The 25411-nt window shown below is 43.1% G+C and overlaps 2 protein-coding genes and 1 long non-coding RNA gene across 8 annotated transcripts; 1 reads left to right on the forward strand and 2 right to left on the reverse strand.

Moving 5' to 3' along the window:
* Positions 1-1039: 1039 nt before the first annotated feature.
* Positions 1040-17321, reverse strand: LOC133969264 (complement C1q and tumor necrosis factor-related protein 9-like). Of its 6 annotated transcripts, XM_062405629.1 has the most exons (11): positions 17030-17299; positions 16393-16740; positions 15780-16130; positions 15337-15405; positions 15181-15236; positions 14988-15078; positions 14615-14642; positions 12561-13205; positions 2661-2708; positions 1980-2494; positions 1040-1364 (listed from the first exon to the last, which is right to left on the reverse strand). In XM_062405629.1, exons 2-8 carry the CDS (start codon positions 16397-16399, stop codon positions 13073-13075), a joined length of 735 nt encoding a protein of 244 aa, XP_062261613.1. In that variant the 5' UTR covers positions 16400-16740; positions 17030-17299; the 3' UTR covers positions 1040-1364; positions 1980-2494; positions 2661-2708; positions 12561-13072. The 6 variants fall into 6 exon arrangements, with proteins under 6 accessions (XP_062261613.1, XP_062261611.1, XP_062261609.1 ...); XM_062405627.1 differs by lacking the exon at positions 16393-16740 and having other exon boundaries at positions 14988-15075; positions 17030-17321; XM_062405625.1 differs by lacking the exon at positions 16393-16740.
* Positions 5130-7322, forward strand: LOC133969697 (uncharacterized). The gene is made up of 4 exons (XR_009924236.1): positions 5130-5286; positions 6106-6225; positions 6392-6494; positions 6698-7322. It is a non-coding gene; the product is annotated as an uncharacterized LOC133969697 (long non-coding RNA).
* A 3124-nt stretch (positions 17322-20445) lies between the features above and the next one.
* Positions 20446-23056, reverse strand: LOC133969919 (hepatitis A virus cellular receptor 1-like). Its single transcript, XM_062406645.1, has 7 exons — positions 22970-23056; positions 22652-22853; positions 22373-22509; positions 22222-22293; positions 21653-21732; positions 21183-21288; positions 20446-20778 (listed from the first exon to the last, which is right to left on the reverse strand). Exons 1-7 carry the CDS (start codon positions 23016-23018, stop codon positions 20696-20698), a joined length of 729 nt encoding a protein of 242 aa, XP_062262629.1. The 5' UTR covers positions 23019-23056; the 3' UTR covers positions 20446-20695.
* Between the last annotated feature and the right edge of the window lie 2355 nt (positions 23057-25411).

The following is a 25411-nucleotide window of genomic DNA, read 5'->3' on the forward strand; positions in this document are numbered from 1 at the left end:
GATTTAGATTTAGATTTAGATGTAACATTTAACATTTAAGTGTAACATTTAACATTTGGATTTAAATATTTAAAATATCTTAAAAAATATTGTTGTAAAGGTGCAAAAAAGTGAGTCTCAAAAATTCACACCAGTTTTTTAAACATGGTTTGAAGCTAAATGTGACAAAATGTTGCTGTTATTTTCAGCGTGAGCTGCTTTACAAACGTCACCCAATAGACAAACACCAGAGAAGAAGAGGTAAGAGATCTGTGTGAACGTGGGGCTGAGACTGATTCAGCTGCTCTGATTGGATGAGGTGTCATGTAAACCTGATGAACTGGTCGGACTGGAGTGAAGATGTCCTGACAGGCACATTCCCACCGACTCACTCACTGTCCCTGAACAACTCATCATGTGTGATGTGACTGTCATTTAATAAACACTCATTAGAATGAAGAAGCTGCAGCTTTTGTTTTGTAAGAAAAACTTTGATTCAGCTCGTTGTAACCACTCATGTGTTTCGTAATCTGTGGTGATGTTGGAATCTTCTTCAGGTCCAGCCTCGTCTTCATCCGCTCACTTCCTCCTCCATGTTGCTCTGGACTTACATCCGCCTCTTCTTCTTCTCTTCCTTTAAGCTGCAGGGGTTTTCTTTCACTGGTCACTTTGTGTTTCCAGGACAGAAGGTCCACACATCTTCTGCTGCAAACTGAAACACATCTATTCCAACTTCACCTTGAATAGAAGTTTAAACTGACTGTTTAGCAGCATTTAAATGTCACTTACTTATAGCACTTTGTAGTTTGGCTGTTTGAAGGAATTCTACTTTCTTGATTCTTGTTGTTCTGGGTTTGTTCCCTCACGGTTGAAGCATTCATTGTGAGTCGCTCTGGTTTTAGTTTTCAAACGCTGGTTTAACAGGAACACGTGTCGTTTTCACTTGTCACTGATTCATTAACGTTGAATCTGCTCTGTCATAACTGTTCTTATCTTTTTGTAGCTTTCAGATTTAAGTCTGAAATGTTCTGTAACATTGTGAAGTTGATCAATTCTCACGGGTTAGGAAACTCTTTTATTGTCAAATGAAACTGTTTGGAGACACAAATACAAATCAGTTGTGTTCACATGTTTAAGGCATAAAATGTATAAAATGTGACAGATCAGAGAATCGAGCAGCAACAGCTGACGCCTCTGCTCGTTTACAACTTGCTGCCCCAAAAGATGATGATGAATCCCTGGATCATTGGTTCATAGAAGAAGAGAATAATAGAAATGATGATCAAGACGATAACCAGAGAGGAATGGATGATGTTGAGTCTGCGGGCGGTGGAGCTGTGGTGTCGGGCACCAACCATATCTCCAACCATCTTCCGGTCTCTGGCCTGAAAGAACCAAAGCATTTCCATTTTCAAAGTTGATTCATCATCAAACACAAAACTTACAAAAGCTGAACTGAGCTCAGTCTGATCCTCTTGTTTCAGTGAGAGTCATGTTGTTGGTGTGTGAGTGTGGATGGAGGAGGTTTTAATTTGACCTGTATCAGTGTGGGTGGAGCATCAGTCTGTGTTTCAGGCTTTTCTCCCTTCACAGTAAAGGTCTTTTCACACCAAGTCTGTATTTTTCATTTTTCAAACCATCATCCAATAAAAATCCTCACACACTGAAACCTTGCAGAGTGAGTCTGATGTGTTTTATTATTCTTTATGTTCTAAGTGGAGCAGTGGCGAGGATTTTGTCGTCTCATTTGTTCGAAAAGAAAAAAGAAACATCCTGATCCTGATGGTTTCCAAGTCTATTTGAGACTACCAGCTCAGAGACCACACATCAAGGAGGAGAAAACTAATTTCTGTGGTGCAGTTGATTTCAGAGTCAGTGTTTAAACGTGACTGACTCAACTGGAGGTTGTGTTTATTTTATTTTATAAAAATGCTTGGACTAGGTTTGTAAAGACAGCCGACTTGGACATGACTGATGGCACACGTCACACATGAGCTCACCTTGATCGAGCAGATGAGAGCTGCCAGTCCGATGCAGCAAATGTTTGCGTAGAAAAGACTGAGTATGGACCAGATGAAGTGGTCCCGGGGGGGCTTAGTGGTGATCTCCACAGTGGTATGGTCAACCACTACAGGTCCAACAGGCTGTCCAGGCTGTCCGCCCTGTCCAGGAGGGCCAAACTGTCCAGAGGGGCCGAACTGTCCCCAAGGACCAAACTGTCCAGAGGGGCCGAACTGTCCAGAGGGGCCGAACTGTCCAGAAGGGCCGAACTGTCCAGAGGGGCCGAACTGTCCAGAGGGGCCGAACTGTCCAGAGGGGCCGAACTGTCCAGAAGGGCCGAACTGTCCAGAGGGGCCAAACTGTCCAGAGGGGCCGAACTGTCCAGAGGGGCCGAACTGTCCAGAAGGGCCAAACTGTCCAGAGGGGCCGAACTGTCCCTGCTGTTCAGGGTACGCATTATACTTCCCCTCATACAGTGGAACAGCCTCACCTCTCTTACCATCAGGATCCATTTCTGTCAGATAGAACAAACAGTACACAAGTAAAAAAATGTCCTGAAGAGTTTTCAGACTCACTTCCTGTTGTGCATTCAACAAATCCTCCTTTAATTCCTCCTCCAGTGTCACATTTGAAACCTTTAAAACATGAGCAGCCACAAGGAGAAAACGTTCACGTCTGACCTGCTGTCGTCCGTTGATGAAGAGTCACACACGTCTGGATGAAAGACCCTGAAACACCAGAGAGGAACGGACCAATACTTTATGGTGAGTGCTCTGTAATATAAAGATCCTTTCTAGTCTCAACGACACTCACAGCACTTTACAGTAGAGCGTCTTTTCCATTCACCCATTCACACACACATTCATACAGTGCTTCCATGGATTTTACTTTTACTACCAGGGGCAATTTGGGGGTTCAGTATCTTGCCCAAGGACACCACGGCAGACTGATGGGGAAGACTGTGATCGAACCACCGACCTTCAGCCATCGCCGCTTCACATTTTTAACCCAAAACAAACTAAAATCTGATAAACTAACTAACTAACTAACTAACTAACTAACTAACTAACTAACTAACTAACTAACTAACTAACTAACTAACTAACTAACACCACCTGGACTTACACCTGATCATCTCTCAGTACGTTTGTATTTCTTTCTTAGTGAGATAACTAATTTACATAGTACATTCCTGAGCCCCTAACCTTAACCATCTAAACTTAAAGTTTAAACCTAACTTTAACCTAAACCTAAACCTGGTTCTAACCCTGGAACCAGGTCTTAGCCCTCAAACAATCAAATAAAAGTGAGGACCAGTCAAAATGTCCTCACTCTTTAGGGTCAATGCTTAAAATGGTCTCCACAGACATACGAGTACAGGAAGATGCATGTGCACATCCACCCACGCACACATGCACACACACTAACTGACGGACTCTTGTTATTGACTTTGTTAAATAAAAGTTCAAAGTTCAATGTAAACAGTTTATTTGAGTTTAATTTTCAGACACGAAGAAGAAACACGAAGATTTAAGAGAATGAACAAGGTTTAAAGCACAGAAGAAGAGAGACGATCTTACCTCAGCCACAGACACCAGACCCTCCTCTGCTGCTCTGATAGGACGAGGGGAGCGTTACATCATCATCATCATCATCATCATCATCATCGCCATCATCTAGAGAAACAGGAAGAGAAACTGGGAACGGCCAACGGCTGCTTAGTTTATACAGACTATGAGAGACTGTTTATAAAGAGGATCAGTGACTGTATATAACCAGTATTCACTACAAACCAGCAGCTCTGTGTGGAGAGTAAACGTCTTCGTGTCCCAGTTGCTGTCATTGTTCAACAGAAATCATCCGAGTCACATCTGATGAACTAACTTTTATTATTAATCTGTGTGAATAAACGACACAACAACCACCAATACACAAACACAAGAAGAGAGTGAGGCAGACAGAGAGAGAAAGGGAGAGAGAAAGAGAGAGAAGGAGAGAGAGAGAGAGAGAGAGAGAGAGAGAGAGAGAGAGAGAGAGGGAGGTCTCAGTAGACAGTCTGGTCAAATCATGTTTACACATCTTTACAGATTAAAACCTGACAATTATTGGGTGCCGTTTGTAAAGCAGCTCATGCTGAAAATAACAGGAACATTTTGTCACATTTAGCTTCAAACCATGTTTAAAAAACTGGTGTGAATTTTTGAGAGTCACTTTTTTGCACATTTACAACTTAGAGATATTTGTAATATTTAAATCCAAATGTTAACTGTTACACTTAAATGTTAAATGTTAAATCTAAATGCTAAATCTAAATCTAAATCTAAATTTTAAATCTAAATCTAAATGTTTAATCTAAATCTAAATGTTAAATGTAAATCTAAATGTTAAATTTAGATTTAAATCTAAATGTTAAATTTAAATGTTCAATCTAAATCTAAATCTAAATGTTAAATCTAAATGTTAAATCTGAATCTAAATCTAAATGTCAAATCTAAATGTTCAATCTAAATCTAAATGTTAAATCTAAATGTTAAATCTGAATCTAAATCTAAATGTTAAATCTAAATGTTAAATCTAAATGTTAAATCTAAATCTAAATCTAAATGTTTCGGGTGAAACTAAACATTTAACTATAATGCAAATTCAAATGCCGGTAACAGGAAGTAACTAAATAAAAGCTCGAGTAGGTCAGAGTTGCCTCTTCAAGAGCAGTGTAGTGTAGTTAATATCACGATAATCCATGTCCAAGAGTCCATTTCCCCAGTTAAGATTTATTTGTTATTTGCCACTATAAACCAAGGGGCAACATCCTGGGCTGAGCGATGAGGCCGATACGGAAGTGTAAAAAGCTGCAGTTCACTGGGTGGCCACTAGAGGCTGGCTCCAAGAAACAGAAAGTCCCATTGACTCCAATGTTAAAATGCCCAACTTTACTGCAGAATTAAACCTGTTTACAGCATGGTTCAACCTTTGGTTTTAGTCTCAATCGCGAGGTTCTTTATTCATGACAACTCTGAGGGGGTTGAATTTTTTTCTAACTCCCCCGTTTAAGCGATATTGATGTTTAAAATTACGCAAAATTAGGGGCGTGGTCTATTGATTGACACCTGGGCACAGGCTCCGATGCGGCCACAGCCTTGTCACTAGCCGCTCGTTAGCTCCCCTCAAGCCACCTGCAAGCTGCTCGGTCCACTCGTAGCTTCATGTCGGCGGATCCCCGTCGATTCACTCGACACAAACCATGGCTGGCTGTGCAGTTCATTGAACTAACAGACCGTCTCACAGCTCTGTTGTCAAGTTCTTCCGGTGAGTGAAAATCGATTTTTATTTAATTCATATATTAGAAGCCTAGCAATGATTAGCAGGTAGTGTTGCTCACGATGCATGGCTTGTTAGCTTATGTCGAGATTAAGCTAATGTTGTTTAAGCTTGTGTTCACCGCATAGCCTGTAGGCTCCTCTCTGAGCAGCACAGCCCGATGCGGTCCTCATGCTACATTATGGAGCGTGAATGCTCGTCACAGTAAACCGGTGCGCACTTTAGCCATAGTGGAGAAGTGTTTCAATGTAGACATGGGGATAATTAGTTACAGCGATCAATGTTGGTGCGTCATATAAAACTACTGCGCACATATGTAAGCCTGGTCACAGGAATGAAAGCTTAAATGATGTTATATTATCTCTTTAGCATGAGTTTTATTATCGAGACTAACCCTATTTGTTAATGTTAAGGCTATATACATCTGGCAAGGGTAGTTGATAATAATAATAATAGTTATTATATTTATATATATTTGTTTCACTAGATGATGTCATCTATGGTTACAGTGAATACTAAGTTTGTGTTCCATAATTGTTCACTTTCAAACTCTATTAAACCTATCTCACTTGTGTTAGAAACGTGAATATGGCATGAAATAGTTACTATATGAATATGAAATAACTTAAAGTATAAGTGTAACAAATAGGCCCATAATAACACAAAGAGGCAATGCAACAGATGGATTATGTGAACTGGGATATCTAAAAAGACTGAAGTTATTGACATTTTATTTTTTGCATATACATAAGTATGAAGATGGTAACCTGACAGATATTGTTTTTTACGTATTTTTTATTCGTTTAGTTTTCCTCTAGGTGATCCTGAGAGGCTAGACCTGTGGGTGATCAACATGAAGAGACCGAACTGGATTCCGAGCCTCTGCAGTCAACACTTGAGAGACAACACTTGAGCAATGACAAAAGGGTACACAGAAATGCTTTAATAACTTCTGAGAAATCAAGCAACTTGATTGTTACATAGCAACTACAATTTTACCATGAACTGTGTACTGTACATTTCTACTCTATTTACAATGAATTTTGTAAAATCAGCGTATCACATATCGGTGTGTTTTCGCGTTTTCCTCCAGGTGACTCAGACAGCCTGCACCAGTGGATGTCCAACATGAGGAGACAGAACAGGACTCCAACAAGACTGAACACTAAGTTTCATCACCTATGCACTGACTCCAGGTACAGACCTGTTTTCATACCTTACAAACAATCGAAGCAAAGATAATGTGGAAGAACTCCATACTGCATTGTCTTGGTAGTGCACTGTTTAATTCAAATACAGAGTTGAATATCCACAGAATTTTTTGGACAGAAACTTTGTTCATAAGTAACACTTCCTATACAATATTGCCATTCTTTTATGTCTCCTGTCATTTTATTAGGGACGGACGAGCCTGAAGGACTCAGCTGTGCTGACGGTGTTCTGTCTCTTATGGGGAATTAGAAAAATAAAGCACTGGGTTTTTATCTAAATTGTATCAAATCAGATTGTAAAAGATAATAATTTTTTTAACCAACCATAATGAATATAGAAATTAAATCTATTATCCATGATACATAGCAATGATTGCCAACTCTAGACAGTTGCAGGCCATCTTTAGTTGAGGGAGAAAACGTGAAGTGTTGGGCCGATGAAGCTTGTGCAGGTCGTCCTCGTGATGACCAGCCTGAAGCTGCCGATCTCCATCATGTTGCTGCTGAGGACAGATCCGGTGCTGCAGTGCTTCAGCTAATGAAAAGAAGAAACTCATTATAAAATAATGTCTTATGTTGTGTATGTTCCAGCAAAGACTGGTTCTTACAGTTTATTCTGTGTTCAGCACCACAGATTTCAGACAGAACCGATGTACTGGGCTCTGGGTTTGTACCCTCATAGTTGAACCACATGTTGTAAGTAAGTTTGGATCAAAGTGTCAGCCAAATGAAATGTAATGTACTGACAGAAATAAAACATAGTACAAGTAGATAAAATGTATTTCTACCTCATCTGTAATATTCAAGGTGATAATCTCCCACAGAGTTGTTGAAAACAGTCCACATAAAGTCTCTCCACTTCCCTCTGTGGAAAAATAATTATATAATTAATGAGAACTGTTTACAACACTGGTGTGGAGATTATAATCATATCTAATCTGTCCAATTCACCCTAAAATCCCATAAAAGGCTAAATAAACGAGGTGGGAATGGAGGATATACCAGCCTGTATCAGCACATTTGTGAAACATAGTTACTATCACATGCAGCTTACACATGTAGTGTCCTGATATTAACTTATTAAAATCAAGTCACTAAACAAACAACTCTCTAGTTAACTTGCTTCAATCTTTTCATTAGATGTGTTAAATAAACGGTAATTTTTATAACAATAACATTAAAAACCACTTGAGGCATGTAAGCATATGATTATGATGATAGATAAAGCATAGGTTTTGTTGTTGTAGTTTCAAGGTTACTTACCTCTAGTGAGTTCGAAAAGATCGCGACCAGCTACAGCACAGCGCTAACCGGTTAGCAGCGTCGGGTAGCATGTAGCCTAGCTCCTTAGCACTGAGCTAACCTGGACACGCTGAGCTGCGCGAGCATCGCTCGGCTGTCAGTCTTCACTCGCGCTCCTCCTCTTGCCCATTGATTCGTTTACAAGGACCGAGGAGGAGTAAGCACCAGCAAGATGGCGCCGGGGGAACGCCTCCTACTAGCCTCATTCTCACTATGCAGAAACCAATGGGTGACGTCACGGACCCTCCGTCCATCTATATATACAGTCTATGCTATAAACACACTCTGAACTCCTCAAGCTTTTATTTTGTTACTTCCTATTACCGGCATTTGATTATATTAGTTAAATATTTAGTTTCACCCGAAACATTTAGATTTAACATTTAGATTTAGATTTAACGTTTAGATTTAAATTCAGATTTAACATTTAGATTTATATTTAACATTTAGATTTAAATTCAACATTTAGATTTAGATTTAACATTTAGAATTCACATTTAAATTTAGATTTAATTTTAACATTTAGATTTAGATTTAACATTTAACATTTAACATTTAAGTGTAACATTTAACATTTGGATTTAAATATTTAAAACATCTCTAAGTTAAAAAATATTGTTGTAAAGGTGCAAAAAAGTGACTCTCAAAAATTCACACCAGTTTTTTAAACATGGTTTGAAGCTAAATGTGACAAAATGTTGCTGTTATTTTCAGCGTGAGCTGCTTTACAAACGGCACCCAATAGACAAACACCAGAGAAGAAGAGGTAAGAGATCTTACCTGTGTGAGCGTCAGGCTGAGACTGATTCAGCTGCTCTGATTGGACGAGCTGTCAGGTAAACCTGACAAACTGGAGTGAAGATGTCCTGACAGGCACATTCCCACCGACTCACACTCATTAGAATGAAGCAACTGCAGCTTTTGTTTTGTAAGAAAAACTTTGATTCAGCTCGTTGTAACCACTCATGTGTTTCGTAATCTGTTGTGATGTTGGAATCTTCTTCAGGTCCAGCCTCGTCTTCGTCCGCTCACTTCCTCCTCCATGTTGCTCTGGACTCACATCCGCCTCTTCTTCTTCTCTTCCTTTAAGCTGCAGGGGTTTTCTTTCACTGGTCACTTTGTGTTTCCAGGACAGAAGGTCCACACATCTTCTGCTGCAAACTGAAACACATCTATTCCAACTTCACCTTGAATAGAAGTTTAAACTGACTGTTTAGCAGCATTTAAATGTCACTTACTTATAGCACTTTGTAGTTTGGCTTTTTGAAGAAATTCTACTTTCTTGATTCTTGTTGTTCTGGGTTTGTTCCCTCACGGTTGAAGCATTCATTGTGAGTCGCTCTGGTTTTAGTTTTCAAACGCTGGTTTAACAGGAACACGTGTCGTTTTCACTTGTCACTGATTCATTAACGTTGAATCTGCTCTGTCATAACTGTTCTTATCTTTTTGTAGCTTTCAGATTTAAGTCTGAAATGTTCTGTAACATTGTGAAGTTGATCAATTCTCACGGGTTTGGAAACTCTTTTATTGTCAAATGAAACTGTTTGGAGACACAAATACAAATCAGTTGTGTTCACATGTTTAAGGTATGAAATGTATAAAATGTGTATAAAATGTGACAGATCAGAGAATCGAGCAGCAACAGCCGACGTCTCTGCTCGTTTACAACTTGCGGGCCCAAAAGCCGATGATGACTCCCGAGATCATTGGTTCATAGAAGAAGAGAATAATAGAAATGATGATCAAGACGATAACCAGAGAGGAATTGATGATGTTGAGTGTGCGGGCGGTGGAGCTGTGGTGTCGGGCACCAACCATATCTCCAACCATTTTCCGGTCTCTGGCCTGAAAGAACCAAAGCATTTCCATTTTCAAAGTTGATTCATCATCAAACACAAAACTTACAAAAGCTGAACTGAGCTCAGTCTGATCCTCTTGTTTCAGTGAGAGTCATGTTGTTGGTGTGTGAGTGTGGATCGAGGAGGTTTTAATTTGACCTGTATCAGTGTGGGTGGAGCATCAGTCTGTGTTTCAGGCTTTTCTCCCTTCACAGTAAAGGTCTTTTCACACCAAGTCTGTATTTTTCATTTTTCAAACCATCATCCAATAAAAATCCTCGCACACTGAAACCTTGCAGAGTGAGTCTGATGTGTTTTATTATTCTTTATGTTCTAAGTGGAGCAGTGGCGAGGATTTTGTCGTCTCATTTGTTCGAAAAGAAAAAAGAAACATCCTGATCCTGATGGTTTCCAAGTCTATTTGAGACTACCAGCTCAGAGACCACACATCAAGGAGGAGAAAACTCATTTCTGTGGTGCAGTTGATTTCAGAGTCAGTGTTTAAACGTGACTGACTCAACTGGAGGTTGTGTTTATTTTATTTTATAAAAATGCTTGGACTTGGTTTGTAAAGACAGCCGACTGGGACATGACTGATGGCACACGTCACACATGAGCTCACCTTGATCGAGCAGATGAGAGCTGCCAGTCCAAGGCAGCAAATGTTTGCGTAGAAAAGACTGAGTATGGACCAGATGAAGTGGTCCCGGGGGGGCTTAGTGGTGATCTCCACAGTGGTATGGTCAACCACTACAGGTCCAACAGGCTGTCCAGGCTGTCCGCCCTGTCCAGGAGGGCCGAACTGTCCAGAGGGGCCGAACTGTCCAGAGGGGCCGAACTGTCCAGAGGGGCCAAACTGTCCAGAGGGGCCGAACTGTCCAGAAGGGCCGAACTGTCCAGAGGTGCCAAACTGTCCCTGCTGTTCAGGGTACACATTATACTTCCCCTCATACAGTGGAACAGCCTCACCTCTCTTACTATCAGGATCCATTTCTGTCAGAAAGAACAAACAGTACACAAGTAAAAAAATGTCCTGAAGAGTTTTCAGACTCACTTCATGTTGTTTATTCAACAAATCCTCCTTTAATTCCTCCTCCAGTCTCTCATTTGAAACCTGTAAAACATGAGCAGCCACAAGGAGAAAACGTTCACGTCTGACCTGCTGTCGTCCGTTGATGAAGAGTCACACACGTCTGGATGAAGGACCCTGAAACACCAGAGAGGAACGGACCAATACTTTATGGTGAGTGCTCTGTAATATAAAGATCCTTTCTTGTCTGAACGACACTCACAGCACTTTACAGTAGAGCGTCTTTTCCATTCACCCATTCACACACACATTCATAAAGTGCCTCCATGGATTTTACTTTTACTACCAGGGGCAATTTGGGGGTTTCAGCCATTGCCGCTTCTCATTTTTAACCCAAACCGAACTAAAATCGGATAAACTAACTAACTAACTAACTAACTAACTAACGAACTAACGAACTAACGAACTAACGAACTAACTAACTTACTAACTAACTAACTAACTAACTAACTAACTATCTAACTAACTAACTAACTAACTAGTCAACTAACTAACACCACCTGGACTCAAGGCCGAATTATAGTCGGGTTGCACGCACACATGCACGCAAGACACGCAACACGCCCCTTTCGAGCCCTCTGGCGGCTTGCGTGCGTCCGCCAATTTTTCTAACTATACGACAAAGCGACGCGAGCCTCACGCAGCCCGCAAGGCTTGTGATTGGTCGGCTTGACTCCCGTCCGGAGTCTAGTTTCTGGTTTCATGCCCCACAATACGCGGAAATCACGGAAGATTTAGAAGAACGAATATGGACCAAACAGAAGAGCACTTGGCAGAAGAGATCCGAAAGTATGACCACTTGTATAACCCGTCACTGACTGGCCGATTTGTCTGCCAGAAATAGGCTATGAGGAGCCGGAGTGGCGACATAAATAAACAGTCGACGAAGAAGAAGACTTCTCTTCTTTGTGTGTTTTGTCTTCGACAAACAACGTTACTCCGCCTATAGTGTTCTGGCGGTGAATTGCGTTGCAACGAGTTGGTGTGTGAGTGTGGATGGAGGAGGTTTTAATTTGACCTGTATCAGTGTGGGTGGAGCATCAGTCTGTGTTTCAGGCTTTTCTCCCTTCACAGTAAAGGTCTTTTCACACCAAGTCTGTATTTTTCATTTTTCAAACCATCATCCAATAAAAATCCTCACACATTGAAACCTTGCAGAGTGAGTCTGATGTGTTTTATTATTCTTTATGTTCTAAGTGGAGCAGTGGCGAGGATTTTGTCGTCTCATTTGTTCGATTTGCCTATAGTGTTCTGGCGGTGAATTGCGTTGCAACGAGCGCAGCACGTTAGAGAAGTATAAACCAAAACGAGTCCGTCGATTCAACTGCGTGGCCTTCCGCGGTTGCAGTCGCAGGACTATAATTCGGCCTTTACACCTCTCAGTACGTTTGTATTTCTTTCTTAGTGAGGACACTCATTTACATAGTACATTCCTGAGCCCCTAACCTTAACCATCTAAACTTAAAGTTTAAACCTAACTTTAACCTAAACCTAAACCTGGTTCTAACCCTGGAACCAGGTCTTAATCCTCAAACAGTCAAATAAAAGTGAGGACCGGTCAAAATGTCCTCACTCTTTAGGGTCAATGCTTAAAATGGTCTCCACAGACATACGAGTTCAGGAAGATTCACGTGCACATCCACCCACGCACACATGCACACACACTAACTGACGGCCTCTTGTTATTGACTTTGTTAAATAAAAGTTCAAAGTTCAATGTAAACAGTTTATTTGAGTTTAATTTTCAGACACGAAGAAGAAACACGAAGATTTAAGAGAATGAACAAGGTTTAAAGCACAGAAGAAGAGAGACGATCTTACCTCAGCCACAGACACCAGACTCTGCTCTGCTGCTCTGATAGGACGAGGGGAGCGTTACATCATCATCATCATCGTCATCATCTTCATCATCAAGAAAAACAGGAGAAACTGGTAACGGCCAACGGCTTCTTAGCTTATACAGACTATGAGAGACTGTTTATAAAGAGGATCAGTGACTGTATATAACCAGTATTCACTACAAACCAGCAGCTCTGTGTGGAGAGTAAACGTCTTCGTGTCCCAGTTGCTGTCATTGGTCAACAGAAATCATCCGAGTCACATCTGATAAAACTTTTATTATTAATCTGATAAATACATGAAAACGTGTTGTGACATGTCGTCTCTCACTGGAAACAACTGATGACCCATGAGCCTCGTAGGTTGTTACTATTCTTCTACTAAATGTCCAGCAGTGTGACATCAGAGGTCTGGAATGTCCATGTCCACACTGTCTCTGATGCTGTGAGGGACGGACCTGACCCCAGGCAGGTCAGTGGGCGGAGCTTCATGCCTCATGGGCAGTACTCGTACACATCTCTGGCGACGCCTTCTTCAATCTGATAAACGTTCTCCACTGCAGAATCCCGACTTTGGAGCTGCAGCGTGGAACTGAACTGGACGGAAGTGTTGAGCTGCTGCTGACGGCTGGAACACAGACACAAACTAGCTTTACAGGCGTTACACTAATTCACCAAAATTACAAATGATTTGATCAAAGAGTGCTAACAGTGAGCTAACAGCTAACAGCCACATCGAGCTAATAGCTAACAGCCACAGTGAGCTAACAGCCACAGTGAGCTAACAGCTAACAGCCACATCGAGCTAATAGCTAACAGCCACAGTGAGCTAACAGCCACAGTGAGCTAATAGCTTACAGCCACAGTGAGCTAACAGCTAACAGCCACGTTGAGCTAACAGCCACATTGAGCTAATAGCTTACAGCCACAGTGAGCTAACAGCTAACAGCCACGTTGAGCTAACAGCCACAGTGAGCTAATAGCTAACAGTGAGCTAACAGTTAACAGCCAGAGTGAGTTAACAGCTAACAGTGAGCTAGAAGCTAATAGTGAGCTAACAGCCACAGTGAGCTAACAGCTAACAGCCACAATGAGCTAACGACTACAGTGGACTAACAGCCTCAGTGAGCTGACTGCTTAGCCACAGTGAGCTAACAGCTAACAGCCACAATGAGCTAACGACTACATTGGACTAACAGCCTCAGTGAGCTGACTGCTTAGCCACAGTGAGTTAACAGACACAATGAGCTAACAGCTAACAGTGAGCTAACAGCTAACAGCCATAGTGAACCAACAGCCACAGTGAACTAACAGTAAGCTAACAGTCACAATGAGCTAACAGCTAACAGCAACATTGAGCTAACAGCCACAGTGAGCTAATAGCTAACAGCCAGAGTGAGGTAACAGCTAACGGTGAGCTAACAGCTAACAGTCACAGTGAGCTAACGACTACAGTGGGCTAACAGCCAAAGTGAGCTAGGAGCTTACAGCCACAGTTAGCTAACAGCTAACAGCCACAATGAGCTAAGAGATAATGATGCATCAGTAAGACTGGGACAAGCTTGTGACGGATGTAGGAAAACCTTCGGAGAGAAGAATGTCTAATATGGTTTTTGATCTTCATGGCCCACGAAGAACATCTTCTTCATGTGCTCTTTAGACTGTGTCCTCGGATGGAGGCGGCCTCTGCATCGGGCATTTCAATGATAAATTCCTTTAACATGTTTTGAATTCAAATCATCATGTTGTTGCCAAATCAAGAGAAGAACCAATCTCTGCGTTTCTTCATCAATAATGTGCCTCATGGTTTCCTCTCATCTCTGAGTTTCACTTTGACAAATGGAATCGTCTGATTCTTGAGAAGACGACGCTCAGGGGACCGCTGCAGTGGTCACATGTGGTGATGAGACATGAGGTGTTTCCCACCTTGAGGTCAAACTGCTGAGTCATCATTTTACAACCGCGAGAAGCATCAAGCGCCTGTAAAAGAAAAGTTCAAAATGTGCTTCTCACTTTGAGTGTCGGGATGAAACTTACACTTTGTGGAGGCGCATCCATTTTGTCACTAGAGAAACAAAACAGACAGAAACAACAGGAAGTGTTTACTACATAACCATGAAGAAGAAACTCACTGTTCTAGCAATATTTAAATCTGAGCTCTAAGACACAAATCTATTAACATCCATGTTGATTATTTATTTATTTTTCTTAAACTTTCTTTATATATCTTAAACTGATAATGTGGAGATTATTTTATGGTAATACATCAACTGACTGAATTTTGTATTTTCACTGGATGAAAGTGTTTTTAATAAACTGTGACTGTTTAGTGACTCTGTGTCGTCCGTCATGGTCGACTGTCACTGAGCCAATCAGCGAGGTGACAGCCGCCATGATGGACTGAACTTACCGAGGAAGACGACTCCGCCCGCTGTGACCAACACTATCAACCCGAACATGACACACACCAGAGCCACGGTCACACTGCTGCTCTCCTGCTGCTGTAACACACACACACACACACAAACACAAACACACACACTGAATGTCTTGTGCAATAGTTATTGTTAGCCTTAGCAGGGACAGTGATCTTTATTCCTCACTCTGATGACGCTGCTAAAGGAGGAAGTCGGGACAGTTTCTGTGGCGTTCATGTGACCTGCAGGACGAAGACATGCGGCAGACGATGAGGCTTCTTCATCATTTAGTGTGTGTGTGTGTGTGTGTGTGCGTGTGTGTGTGTGTGTGTGTTGGAGGACCTGCAGTGTGTGTGTCGGTTGTCTGCAGTGTGGCCGTCTCGGAGGTCACTGATGTGGTCGTCTGTGGAACTGAAACATCAACACAACATGAAGCATCAGCACAGAATTACAGAAATCCTCTCCTGGTCTGAAACCCGGGTAAATCTCTCTATCGTAATATCATGTGACATCGTGATCGGTCGAATTATGCAAAAGTTAGTCCCAGGAGCTTTTTTCAAGGAGCTTAAAGGTTCCTTCAGACCTAACACCACTGTGGAATCACCTAAAGATCAGATGAATGACACTGCTGATGCATTAACAGCTGACGGCTAAAGTTTCACATCGAGCTGCGGTCGATCACAAAAGAGATGAAGTTACAAAGTTTAAAAAACCTGACAATGATGTGTTTGACCAATGAGGCATCTTCAACGCTGCAAGCCCCACCCCTGAGCTTCCTGTCTCACCTGAGTCAACAGTCAAGTCGAAGTGGTGTTTTTCATCATTGAACCAGCCGGGGATGTCCACTCTGCAGCCGTATCGTCCAGCGTCCGACTCTGTGACGTTCAGGATGGTCAGGGACACGTCCCCCTGGTCCAGTGGTCCCAGCAGCTGATACCTGCTGGACCCTCTGCTGTCCTCTCTCACGCCCAGCTCGTCTGTGGTGATGAGCTCATTGTTGCACTTACTCCATGGTATGTCTCCTCGATTCCAGCAAACTGACAGCTGCTTGTGATCCGTCATGTCGTAGCGACACGGCAGAGTGACGTTGGCACCGGCTCGGCCTGCAACGCTCTGGTCGCTGCCTCCTTCACCAACTGGGGACACAGACATAGACGCAATTCACTCTTTGTGGCAGTTTTCATTAGTTTCTTTCTGACATGAACTCAGTAAAACAGTATCTGGACATGTTGTGTAGTCAGTGTCTGTGAAGCAACAGCAGCAGGTTGTTGGTCCGACTCCTTCACGCCAACAGGAACATGTGGGGAACATCCAGGTGAGGGGCGGAGCCTGTAGAGCTGCAGGAGGCGGGACCTGACGTATAAATTCTGCTGTGGATAGATCAGTGTTGTTGTTTACATCTCATCCACACCGGGGTCGGCCCTCATCACCAGAGGATCTGGAATCTCCTCGTGTTTCCAAGTGGACGTCTTCATCTTCTACGTGTCCGGCTCCTCTTCTTCATCCTGAGATGTTTGTGTTCTTCAGGTTTCACGTCACGTGTTAGAAACCTCGTCCACACGTCCACTCGCTCTCTGGGACGCTTCAGGACATTTTGCAGGAAAATGTGCAGAGCGATACACAAACAGCTCCTTCAGCACCTCAGAGGAACTGAGAGAAGCTTCTGTGTCTCTGTGTTCGTGATGAAGATAAAAATAAAACCTGCAGCTCTGTGGTTCATCGTCCGCTGATGTTGGATTTATCGAACTGAAATATAACATCTCTGAGTTTCACTATGACATCATAATCACAAATATACACATAATAATGAAAAACTATATTAACATAATGATAATAACTAACATTTACTAACAACTAACATTATGATACTGACCCATATTAACATGAACAGGAAAACTCAGTCAAACTGAGTCAGAGGAGAAAATCTTTTACAAGTTAATTACATGAACTAATACCAGTGTTTAATGATCAGTCACTTTATTAAAACCAGTTGTCTGGTCGACAGGAGACGATGAAGATGTGAGATCACACGTACCTGAGAGCAGAGCGAGCAGCAGCAGCAGCTTCATGGTCGCACAGTGGCATCGCACACTGACTCCACATATTTAAACACACAACTGCTGTGAGTCACCACAGCTGCACACACTGTAAAAAGTTCCCTCTGATAGCTCACCACAGTCTCTGCAGGAAAATAAACTACAGAAGAAGAAACATTGCCTTGTCCTGTCTGTCTGTCTGTTGTGATGGAAATGACCTGGTGAGACATCTGAAATAAATAGATTCAGGAATAATTGTAATTCTGAAGACCTCTTGGAGGTCGTGGTGGGAGGAGACAAGCCCAGTCAGATCTGGGGCTGTGATGTCATCTTACCAGTTTCACAAGGAGAAATAGTATGAATGAGCAGAGATAATATCAGTGTGGTATAATGGCATTATTCCATTACACTATGTATGTATGTATGTATGTATGTATGTATGTATGTATGTATGTATGTATGTTTGTATGTATGTATGTATGTATGTATGTATGTATGTATGTATGTATGTATGTATGTATGTATGTATGTATGTATGTATGTATGTATGTATGTATGTATGTATGTATGTATATATCTATCTTACTAACTAACTAACCTTTATTCCATTACACACAGGTACAGTCAAGGGGATAACAGACATGATGGTCTGTCCGTCAGGTGTCTGTAGATCCCTGTGACCAGGGCAGCACCTGCATAAACAGCTAGTAGCATACAAACCAGTGCCTAGCCTCTTAAACAGCCAGTAGCTCACCTCACTACTTCATGCTCTAATCGACATGTAAGACAGAGGGCTGTGGTCCACACCGGACTTCCTCATGTCGACACGTGTCACAGCTGCTTCCTGATATCCGGGCGGGGGGGGGGGGGGCCCTGCTGTGGCTGCAGATCGGACTCAGAGTTTCACTTCCTGTCAGAAAACCACTGAGCTCCAAGCCGTCAATGAACCAAACTGAGATGTTTGAGGTGATTTCAGGAATCAAGAATAAAGAATCAAGAATTACCTGCAAACATGTCGTCATGTGAATTATAAGAGTTTCACCTTCTTCTGCTCGTTTGGATAGAGAGAGAGATTTCCTCTCCTCATAATGTGGTTTCTCAGAGATCAGAATGACTTCACGCTCTCACACTCACCAGCCCGACCTGTGCTCGAGGTCGAGCGTTGTGCTGGCCCTGTTGTCACTTGTTGAGTTCCTGTGCTAAAGCTTCAGCTCTTCTCCTCATCGTGCTTCTGTGTTCGTTAAACTTTTACTCCCAGATTCTATTTTTTGCTCTTACTTCCCTTTACGTGCAACTTGTCAGTGAAATTCTCCAACCAGTAGAACGACAGCTGCAGTGACGATAAAAATAAATTGTCCTGCACTTGTTGTGGGTACGTTAGCTTACAGTTTTTCACAATTGTTAACACACATTTTTCAAAACAATAAAGGCTTTCTCAAAACTGCACACAGAAAACTAAAAACCTCAAACACAAAATGCTGACAGGCCTCGACACTCACGTCACCACAGGCCTCCTCCATGGCCTGGAGCAGTGGGACCAGGTCCTGTGGGTTCCGTTCATATATCTTCCACCTCCAAGCTGAAAAGAATTCCTCAATGAGATTCAGGAAAGGAGATTAAGGTGGAAGCTCACATTGTCCCAGATGAGAACGTGATTGATCAGCTGTGGGTCATCTATCTGGCCAGTTGGTACCAGCAGGTCATGCAGGAAGACGAGGAGACGGGCAGCGTTATAGAACCCTAGGTGGGCATGACGGTGCAAGATCCCATGGTGATTCATTGCAGCACACAGTGTGATGTTCCCACCACGCTGGCCGGGGACCTCAACAATGGCCCGCTGGCCATTGAGGTTTCTGCCCCGTCGCCTCCTCTTCACCAGGTTGAATCCCACCTCATCAATAAAGATGTACTGGTACAACTCATGAGCTGTGTCATGCTCCTGGATCCGCTGACACAGACAGCATGAGAATGAAGTTACAGTGTGGACACAGAGAGGTCAACACAGTGGGCTACAGTGACACACTGTAGAAAAGGAACAATATTAGATTACAGTTACAATACATGCATGTGTCAGAGCTGAATGTTGGTACTTACAAGCACAAACTCTCACTGTAACTCCTTCATGCCTGTGTTCCGTTCAAACGGGACCCTGAACACTTGTTTCATCCACATGTCAGTCCTATGAAGAATACGCTCCAATGTAGAGAGGCTGACGGTCTGGACGTTTCTAAATGTAGCATGGTCAGCCAGGATCCTAGTTTTTATTTGTCTGAGTGTGAGAGAGTTGTTCTCACGAACCATATCTACAATTTCAGTCTCCTGTTGGCTGTGAAAATGAGGTGAAATTGCTCAACAGACCTGAATGTTTAGAGATTTGAGTATTTGTGTGTTGTAGGTTGATGCTTTGAGATGTGTGTGCAACAACTGAACATTGTGTGTAGTGTTTTGACAACAATGTGATGTGTAATTGACATCAGAGTGTAAAGAATGAAAGTCAGAGTCTAATGCAGATAAGGGAGTGTGAAGTAGTGCCAGATTGGGTCGAGTGATTGGTACATGAAGTGAAGGTTGTGCAAATTGTGCCGAATTTTCGCTTTTTGTGTGTTAACAACTGAGAAAAACTGTAATGTCTTTCTTTATTTTACCCAGGTGCTAGGATGCTAACTCAAAGGGCTCTGTGGCTTCTGACAGCAGCATTAATATTAATGTCCATGACCCTGTTGCCCTAAGCCCATGTGTTCACGACTTCCCACATCCAAACCACAAGCTCAGGAGGGCAGGAGAAGATAGAAAATATTTAATAAGCACATTACTAATGATTAAAAAAACATATGGAGACTCAAATAATTTGCCCTCTTCTCAGGTGGGAGCTGAGAATTCATTCTCGAATGTAAGTCTAAACCATGACGGATGTAATGCTTCTTCCAGAAACAGCATTTTGGGGACGCTTCAGACCCTTCTCTTCCTCGACTTCAGCAACTGAAGAAGAGTCCTGGGTTCCACCGGGTTCTACCAAGCTCCACTGGGTTCAAACAGGTTCCACCGGGTTCAAACAGGTTCAAACAGGTTCCACCATATCAAGCCAGGAAAAGGTCGAGAAGATTTTAACATGTGTTCCACATACGGACAACTTTCCTGAATTATTAAATAGATAAATAATAAACTTTAATGTTCAGAACAACAGCAACAGCAGCACTTTATTATTATTATTATTACTGCTACTATGACTAATATTCTACAGATCATATGTTATTTTTCTAGTAAATCCCAGATGAACTAGAAGAGTTTATTTCCACTGAACTTCCAGAAACAGACCAGTCACAACACCTCAGTGGTCAGGGTCTCCCAGTAGTCAAACTGGTAAAGAGGATCACATGACCAATCACCAGGACTCGATAACAGATGCTGTTGCACAAGGTCTTTATTTCAGGGTTTCAAGCGCCCCCTGGTGTTTGAATGTTTGAAAAAACTGTTTCTACTTGTTATACATGAGGTTACAAACAAACATAGAACGAACAATATCTTCATACAGAGAACGTAAAGAATGTTTATTAAAACAACCACAGCGATAAACAACTACACTCTGCAAAATCCTGTCTGAAAACTCAGGAAACTCAGGAAACTCAGGTGACTCAGGTAACCAAGCAAACACGGGTCTCAAGTGTCTACACTGAGGTGTGTCCCTCCTCCTCCTCTGATTGGCTGAGCCCCCTGTCAGCCTCTGGTCTCTGGCTCCACCTCCACACTCCTGTACACACGTGAAACAATGAAACAACACATTTACCCTGATAACACCATGTCATACAACACTTATGTTTGTGTGTGTGTGAGAGAGTGTGTGTGTGTGTGAGAGAGTGTGTGTGTGTGTTTGTGTGTGTGAGAGAGAGTGTGTGTGTGAGTGTGTTTGTGTGTGTGTGAGAGAGTGTGTGAGTGTGTGTGTGTGTAAAGGTGTGTGTGTGAGAGTGAGAGTGTATGAGACAGTTTGTGTGTGTGGGTGTGAGTGTGTGTGTGAGTGTGTGTGTGTCTGAGAGTGTGGGTGTGTGTGTGGGTGTGAGTGTGTGTGAAAGTGTGTGTGTGTGTGAAAGTGTGTCTGAGTGTGTGTGTGAGAGTGTGTGTGTGTGTGTGTGTCTGAGTGTGTGTGTGTGTACTGACTGTAGGCAGCAGTCAGCAGCGACATGGGGATGAAGATGATGAACGCCAGTCTCAGTGTGTTTCCAATGAACGTCTGGAAACTGGTCACTGGCTGCTGAACAGGTGACTGTCAACAAACAAACAAACAAACATGTTTACTCTTCTGAGTGAAGAGTGAGTGACGCTTCACAGACGTTTGTTGGTTGTCTTGTTCTTCTAAACAAATCAATGTAACTTTGTTTGACGTCTAAATGTAAAAACTTTTTATTCAACTCGTTGATTAAATTGTTTATGATTTCATGAGTTGAATCATATTATTCGGTGTTGACTGTTGTTACTCTGTAGATTATGATCAGTGAAACATGGATCAACAATGATCGGTGAGGTTCTGGTTGGTTTACGACTTGGAGCTTTAACGATCTATAGATTTATTGACAGGAGCCTCTGATGGTTGGAGAGAACCAAACTGGTCTCGTCTTGCTCGTTTCTACCTGAACCAGCGCCACCATTGGCTCTGTGGGGTTGGTGACCTCACTTCCTTGTTCCTCTGTCAGACTTTGTATTGTGTCACCTGGAAAAAGGTGAAAACAAACAAACAGTCAACGACATAATATGAAGTTTCACGTGTGTATTTTCAGTTTCAGAGAAGTGTTGATGAAGTCAATGCGCCGCTTCTGCCCCAGTACTGAAGTCTACCAGTAGAGGGCAGCTCAGAGTCTGACCACATTGAACAAAGACAATGGATGAAGATGGACAACAAAAATAAAATCATCTGGATCGCCCCCTGGTGGCTGCGGCTCCACTCCATGAACTGCACCCTGACCCCCACAGATCACTCACTTTACTCACTGTAAAATAAACGTACACTTTACTGTCAGGTTTTCTACTGTCCAACGAGGAAGTTCTACGTCCTATCCCACGACATTGGTAGTTTTTGACAAGATGGCAGCGTTTGTATGCATGATATTTTATCTCCACGTACAGTGGGAGGACATGGAGACCTTGTGTCCGCTCAGGGCTCCCGTAGCTTCACCAGCATCAGTGTCAGTCCCGTACTTACCGGTGGCAGTGTCCGGGGCGTCCAGGTCCTTGGTGTCCTCTGTGTCCTCTGCGTCCTCGGCCGGAGAGCGAGCTGCAGAACGACAGACGAGCAGATTCTGGTTGTAATGGTGAACCTAACGGATGAACTGGTGGTGGATCTGTGAACCTACGGCTGAGGACGATGAGGTGAATGGTGGCGGTCTGGTCGTTGAACAGACCGGGCAGCTGAACTCTGCAGTGATAGAACCCAGAGTCTGATGCACGAGAGGGGAAGATGGACAGAGAGGAGGTGGAGGATGGAGAGAACCTGCAGAGGAGAGGATTTATTAGGATTAGGGTTAATTAATACCCTGAGTAGGAATGGAGCAATTGAACATTATGCAGTCAGATTACGAAAATAAATTAGTATTGTAAACAAAGGTTTAGTTAAACGTGAGTGATTTCTTCACCTGTCTGACTTCCTGTATGAGACGTCTTCTCCGGCCATGTTGATCAGGATGTTGTGGCAGGTGAAGAGGGACGGCTCCCCCCTCCCCCAGCACACCTCCACACCGCTCCGCTTCACGGCCTCCGACCGACACGGCAGCGTCACCCTCCGCCCGGCTGTGCCCACCACCGTCTCCCTGGTGGCTCGGGACACACAGGGCAGCGCTGAAAGAAACTGCGTTTACTCTAAAGTCCACCAGGGGCTGCTGGGATGGAACTGTAGATCAACAGGGTCACCTGAGAAGCAGGTGAAAACAAAGACCAGTCCGGATGAGACTCACCTGTGAGGACACAGAGGCAGGAGAAGATGTGGAGAAGCAGCGACGGCATGTTGTTGTGTTTCAGATGGACGGACGACAGACGGACGACAGACGGACAACTCACTCATCTTACTTCCCTTTTTCCACTCGTCCTGATATTTATAGACTGAAGTTGTGAAACACGTCTGAAATAATCTGTGAAACAAAGAACAGAGTTTGTTTCACATCACGTTGAAACGTCACAAATGTTTGTCAGATGATTTTTGTTGTTTCCTGTGTTGAGTCTGAAGCTTCAGTGACATCACAACATAATAACAAAGTGCTGAAGCTAACTGCTAGCACCGGATACCATTGATCAAAACATTCTGATCAACAGAATGAAAAGTCTTTTCTGGAATCGACTCGTGTTTCTTTGTTCTCTGTGGTTTAAAGAAAAGACTCCTTCATGGAAGCTTCATCTGGATACAGACCAGTGGCGGTCTGATGGTCCCAGTCCTTCTTAGACACTGCTGACCATGATCAAAATCTGATCAGTCAAACATCAGACACACCTTCTTCACACACACACACACACACACACACACACACACAAACACACACACACACACACACACACAAACACACACACACGGACACACACAGACGCACACACGCACACAGAGGGGGTGGGGGGGTCAACATGTTGTATCATGTGCAGATTGTCACTTGAGACAAACAGCTGTCAGATGTTAAAGCTCAGGATCTGGAGACATGTTTCTTATCATCATGTAATCCAGCTACAAACTGCAGATCAGATTAAATCCTCAGGGACTAAAACACAAAGTGACTCTTGTTGCTCTCAAACACATACATGTTCAAACAATGATTCAGATTTCCCTGAAGCAACACGCGTGTTCTGCTCCTGCAGCTCGTCACGTGTCTTTAAACTCCGTCTCTGTTTGGATTCAGATTCAATCTGCAGATCGGTCACATGGTGGAAGGTTCTTTGAGGACTCAGTCAAAATAATAAAACTGTTTAATTATTAACGAGCTGAACCATGTTAGCATCGGTTCAGCCTCACGGAGCAGAACAGGAGAAACTATGTTGGTAAGTTGAACAAGGCTTCATCACATCGGAGCAATAAAGTGGAACCTTCAACCTCACAGGTTCGATTCCAATAACAATACGTAGAAACCTCAGAGCCACATGTGAGGGATCCCTCTCCCAGGACGGACAGAAGTGCAATAGATGCCACGTGTAGAAAAACATCATCAAGATTAAAGATTAAAGTCTCTAGCAGCATTTGATGAGAGTAGACATCCTGAAGGACAACCCCAACATGACATGCCAAGCAGTCCCGCTGCAAGCACAGTCCATGCTCAGCAACCATCCAGACCACGATCCACCATCCAGACCAGACGCCACTCCAGTCCTCAGTCACCGTCCAGGACCCATCACGAGCCACCACCGCAGTCCTGGTCCACCGCCCGTGCCCAATGCCAACGCGACACAGGGTCCGCCACCAGCACCACGATCAGCCCACATGACTCAGAATCCGCCACACAGGATCCAACACCGCGACCCCCGGTGCGCGATCCACAAACCGTAATCCATGGTGCGGCCACAGAGGCCCTGGATCTGCGGGTGATAAAGCAAAGGGATTCCGGGGAAGGGGGATAGGGATGGAGAAGAGGAAGGAGAAGCTGGAAGGAGAAGCTCCGTGTCATGTGTCATAAAATTCTACTCTTAAACGAACAGATGGTGACTGCCTCCCGAACTGAAAGTGGTAGATTATTCCACAGCCGAGGGGCTTGATGGCTGAAAGCTCTGGCTCCTACTCTACTTTTAGAGAATTTAGGGACGACAAGTAGGCTTGAATTCTGGGAGCGGAGTGCTCTAGTGGGTTTATAAGGTACTAACAGCTCTTTAAGGTATAAAGGCGCTATATTATTAAGGGCCTTGAAGGTGAGGAGGAGAATTTTAAATTCTATTCTAGATTTAACTGGAAGCCAGTGTAGCAATGCTAACACAGGAGACATGTGGTCTCTGGTCCTGGTTATCTTCAGGACACGTGCTGCAGCATTTTGGACAAGCTGTAGAGTCTTTAACGACTTCCTGCTGGAGCCTGATAATAATGAATTACAATAGTCCAGTCTCGATGTAACAAAGGCGTGGACTAGTTTTTCTGCATCTTTTTGTGAAAGGACATGTCTAATTTTTGAAATATTACGCAAGTGGAAAAAAGCGGTTCTAGAAATTTGTTTTAAGTGACTATTAAAGGATAAATCAGGATCGAAGATCACTCCCAAGTTCCTGACTGTTTCATTGGAAGCAAGGGCAATGTCATCTAGCGCAGCTATATCATTAGATAATGCATCTCTAAGGTGTTTGGGGCCAAGTATTATAACCTCTGTTTTGTCTGAGTTTAATAAGAGAAACTCTCGGGTCATCCAGGTTTTTATGTCCTTGAGACATGATGAAGT

Source organism: Platichthys flesus, chromosome 15, assembly GCF_949316205.1.
Source record: "Platichthys flesus chromosome 15, fPlaFle2.1, whole genome shotgun sequence".
Taxonomy (NCBI): domain Eukaryota; kingdom Metazoa; phylum Chordata; class Actinopteri; order Pleuronectiformes; family Pleuronectidae; genus Platichthys; species Platichthys flesus.

Coding starts and splice junctions, on each gene's coding strand:
- LOC133969919 (XM_062406645.1), bottom strand. CDS start 23,018: ATGCCGTCGCTGCTTCTCCACATCTTCTCCTGCCTCTGTGTCCTCACA. Junction 22,294..22,372: donor TCACCTCATCGTCCTCAGCC/GTAGGTTCACAG, acceptor GTCGTTCTGCAG/CTCGCTCTCCGGCCGAGGAC. Junction 21,289..21,652: donor CAATGGTGGCGCTGGTTCAG/GTAGAAACGAGC, acceptor GTTTGTTGACAG/TCACCTGTTCAGCAGCCAGT.
- LOC133969264 (XM_062405625.1), bottom strand. CDS start 17,063: ATGAAGCTGCTGCTGCTGCTCGCTCTGCTCTCAG. Junction 15,237..15,336: donor AACCGACACACACACTGCAG/GTCCTCCAACAC, acceptor TTCGTCCTGCAG/GTCACATGAACGCCACAGAA. Junction 14,643..14,987: donor GGGCGGAGTCGTCTTCCTCG/GTAAGTTCAGTC, acceptor TTGTTTCTCTAG/TGACAAAATGGATGCGCCTC.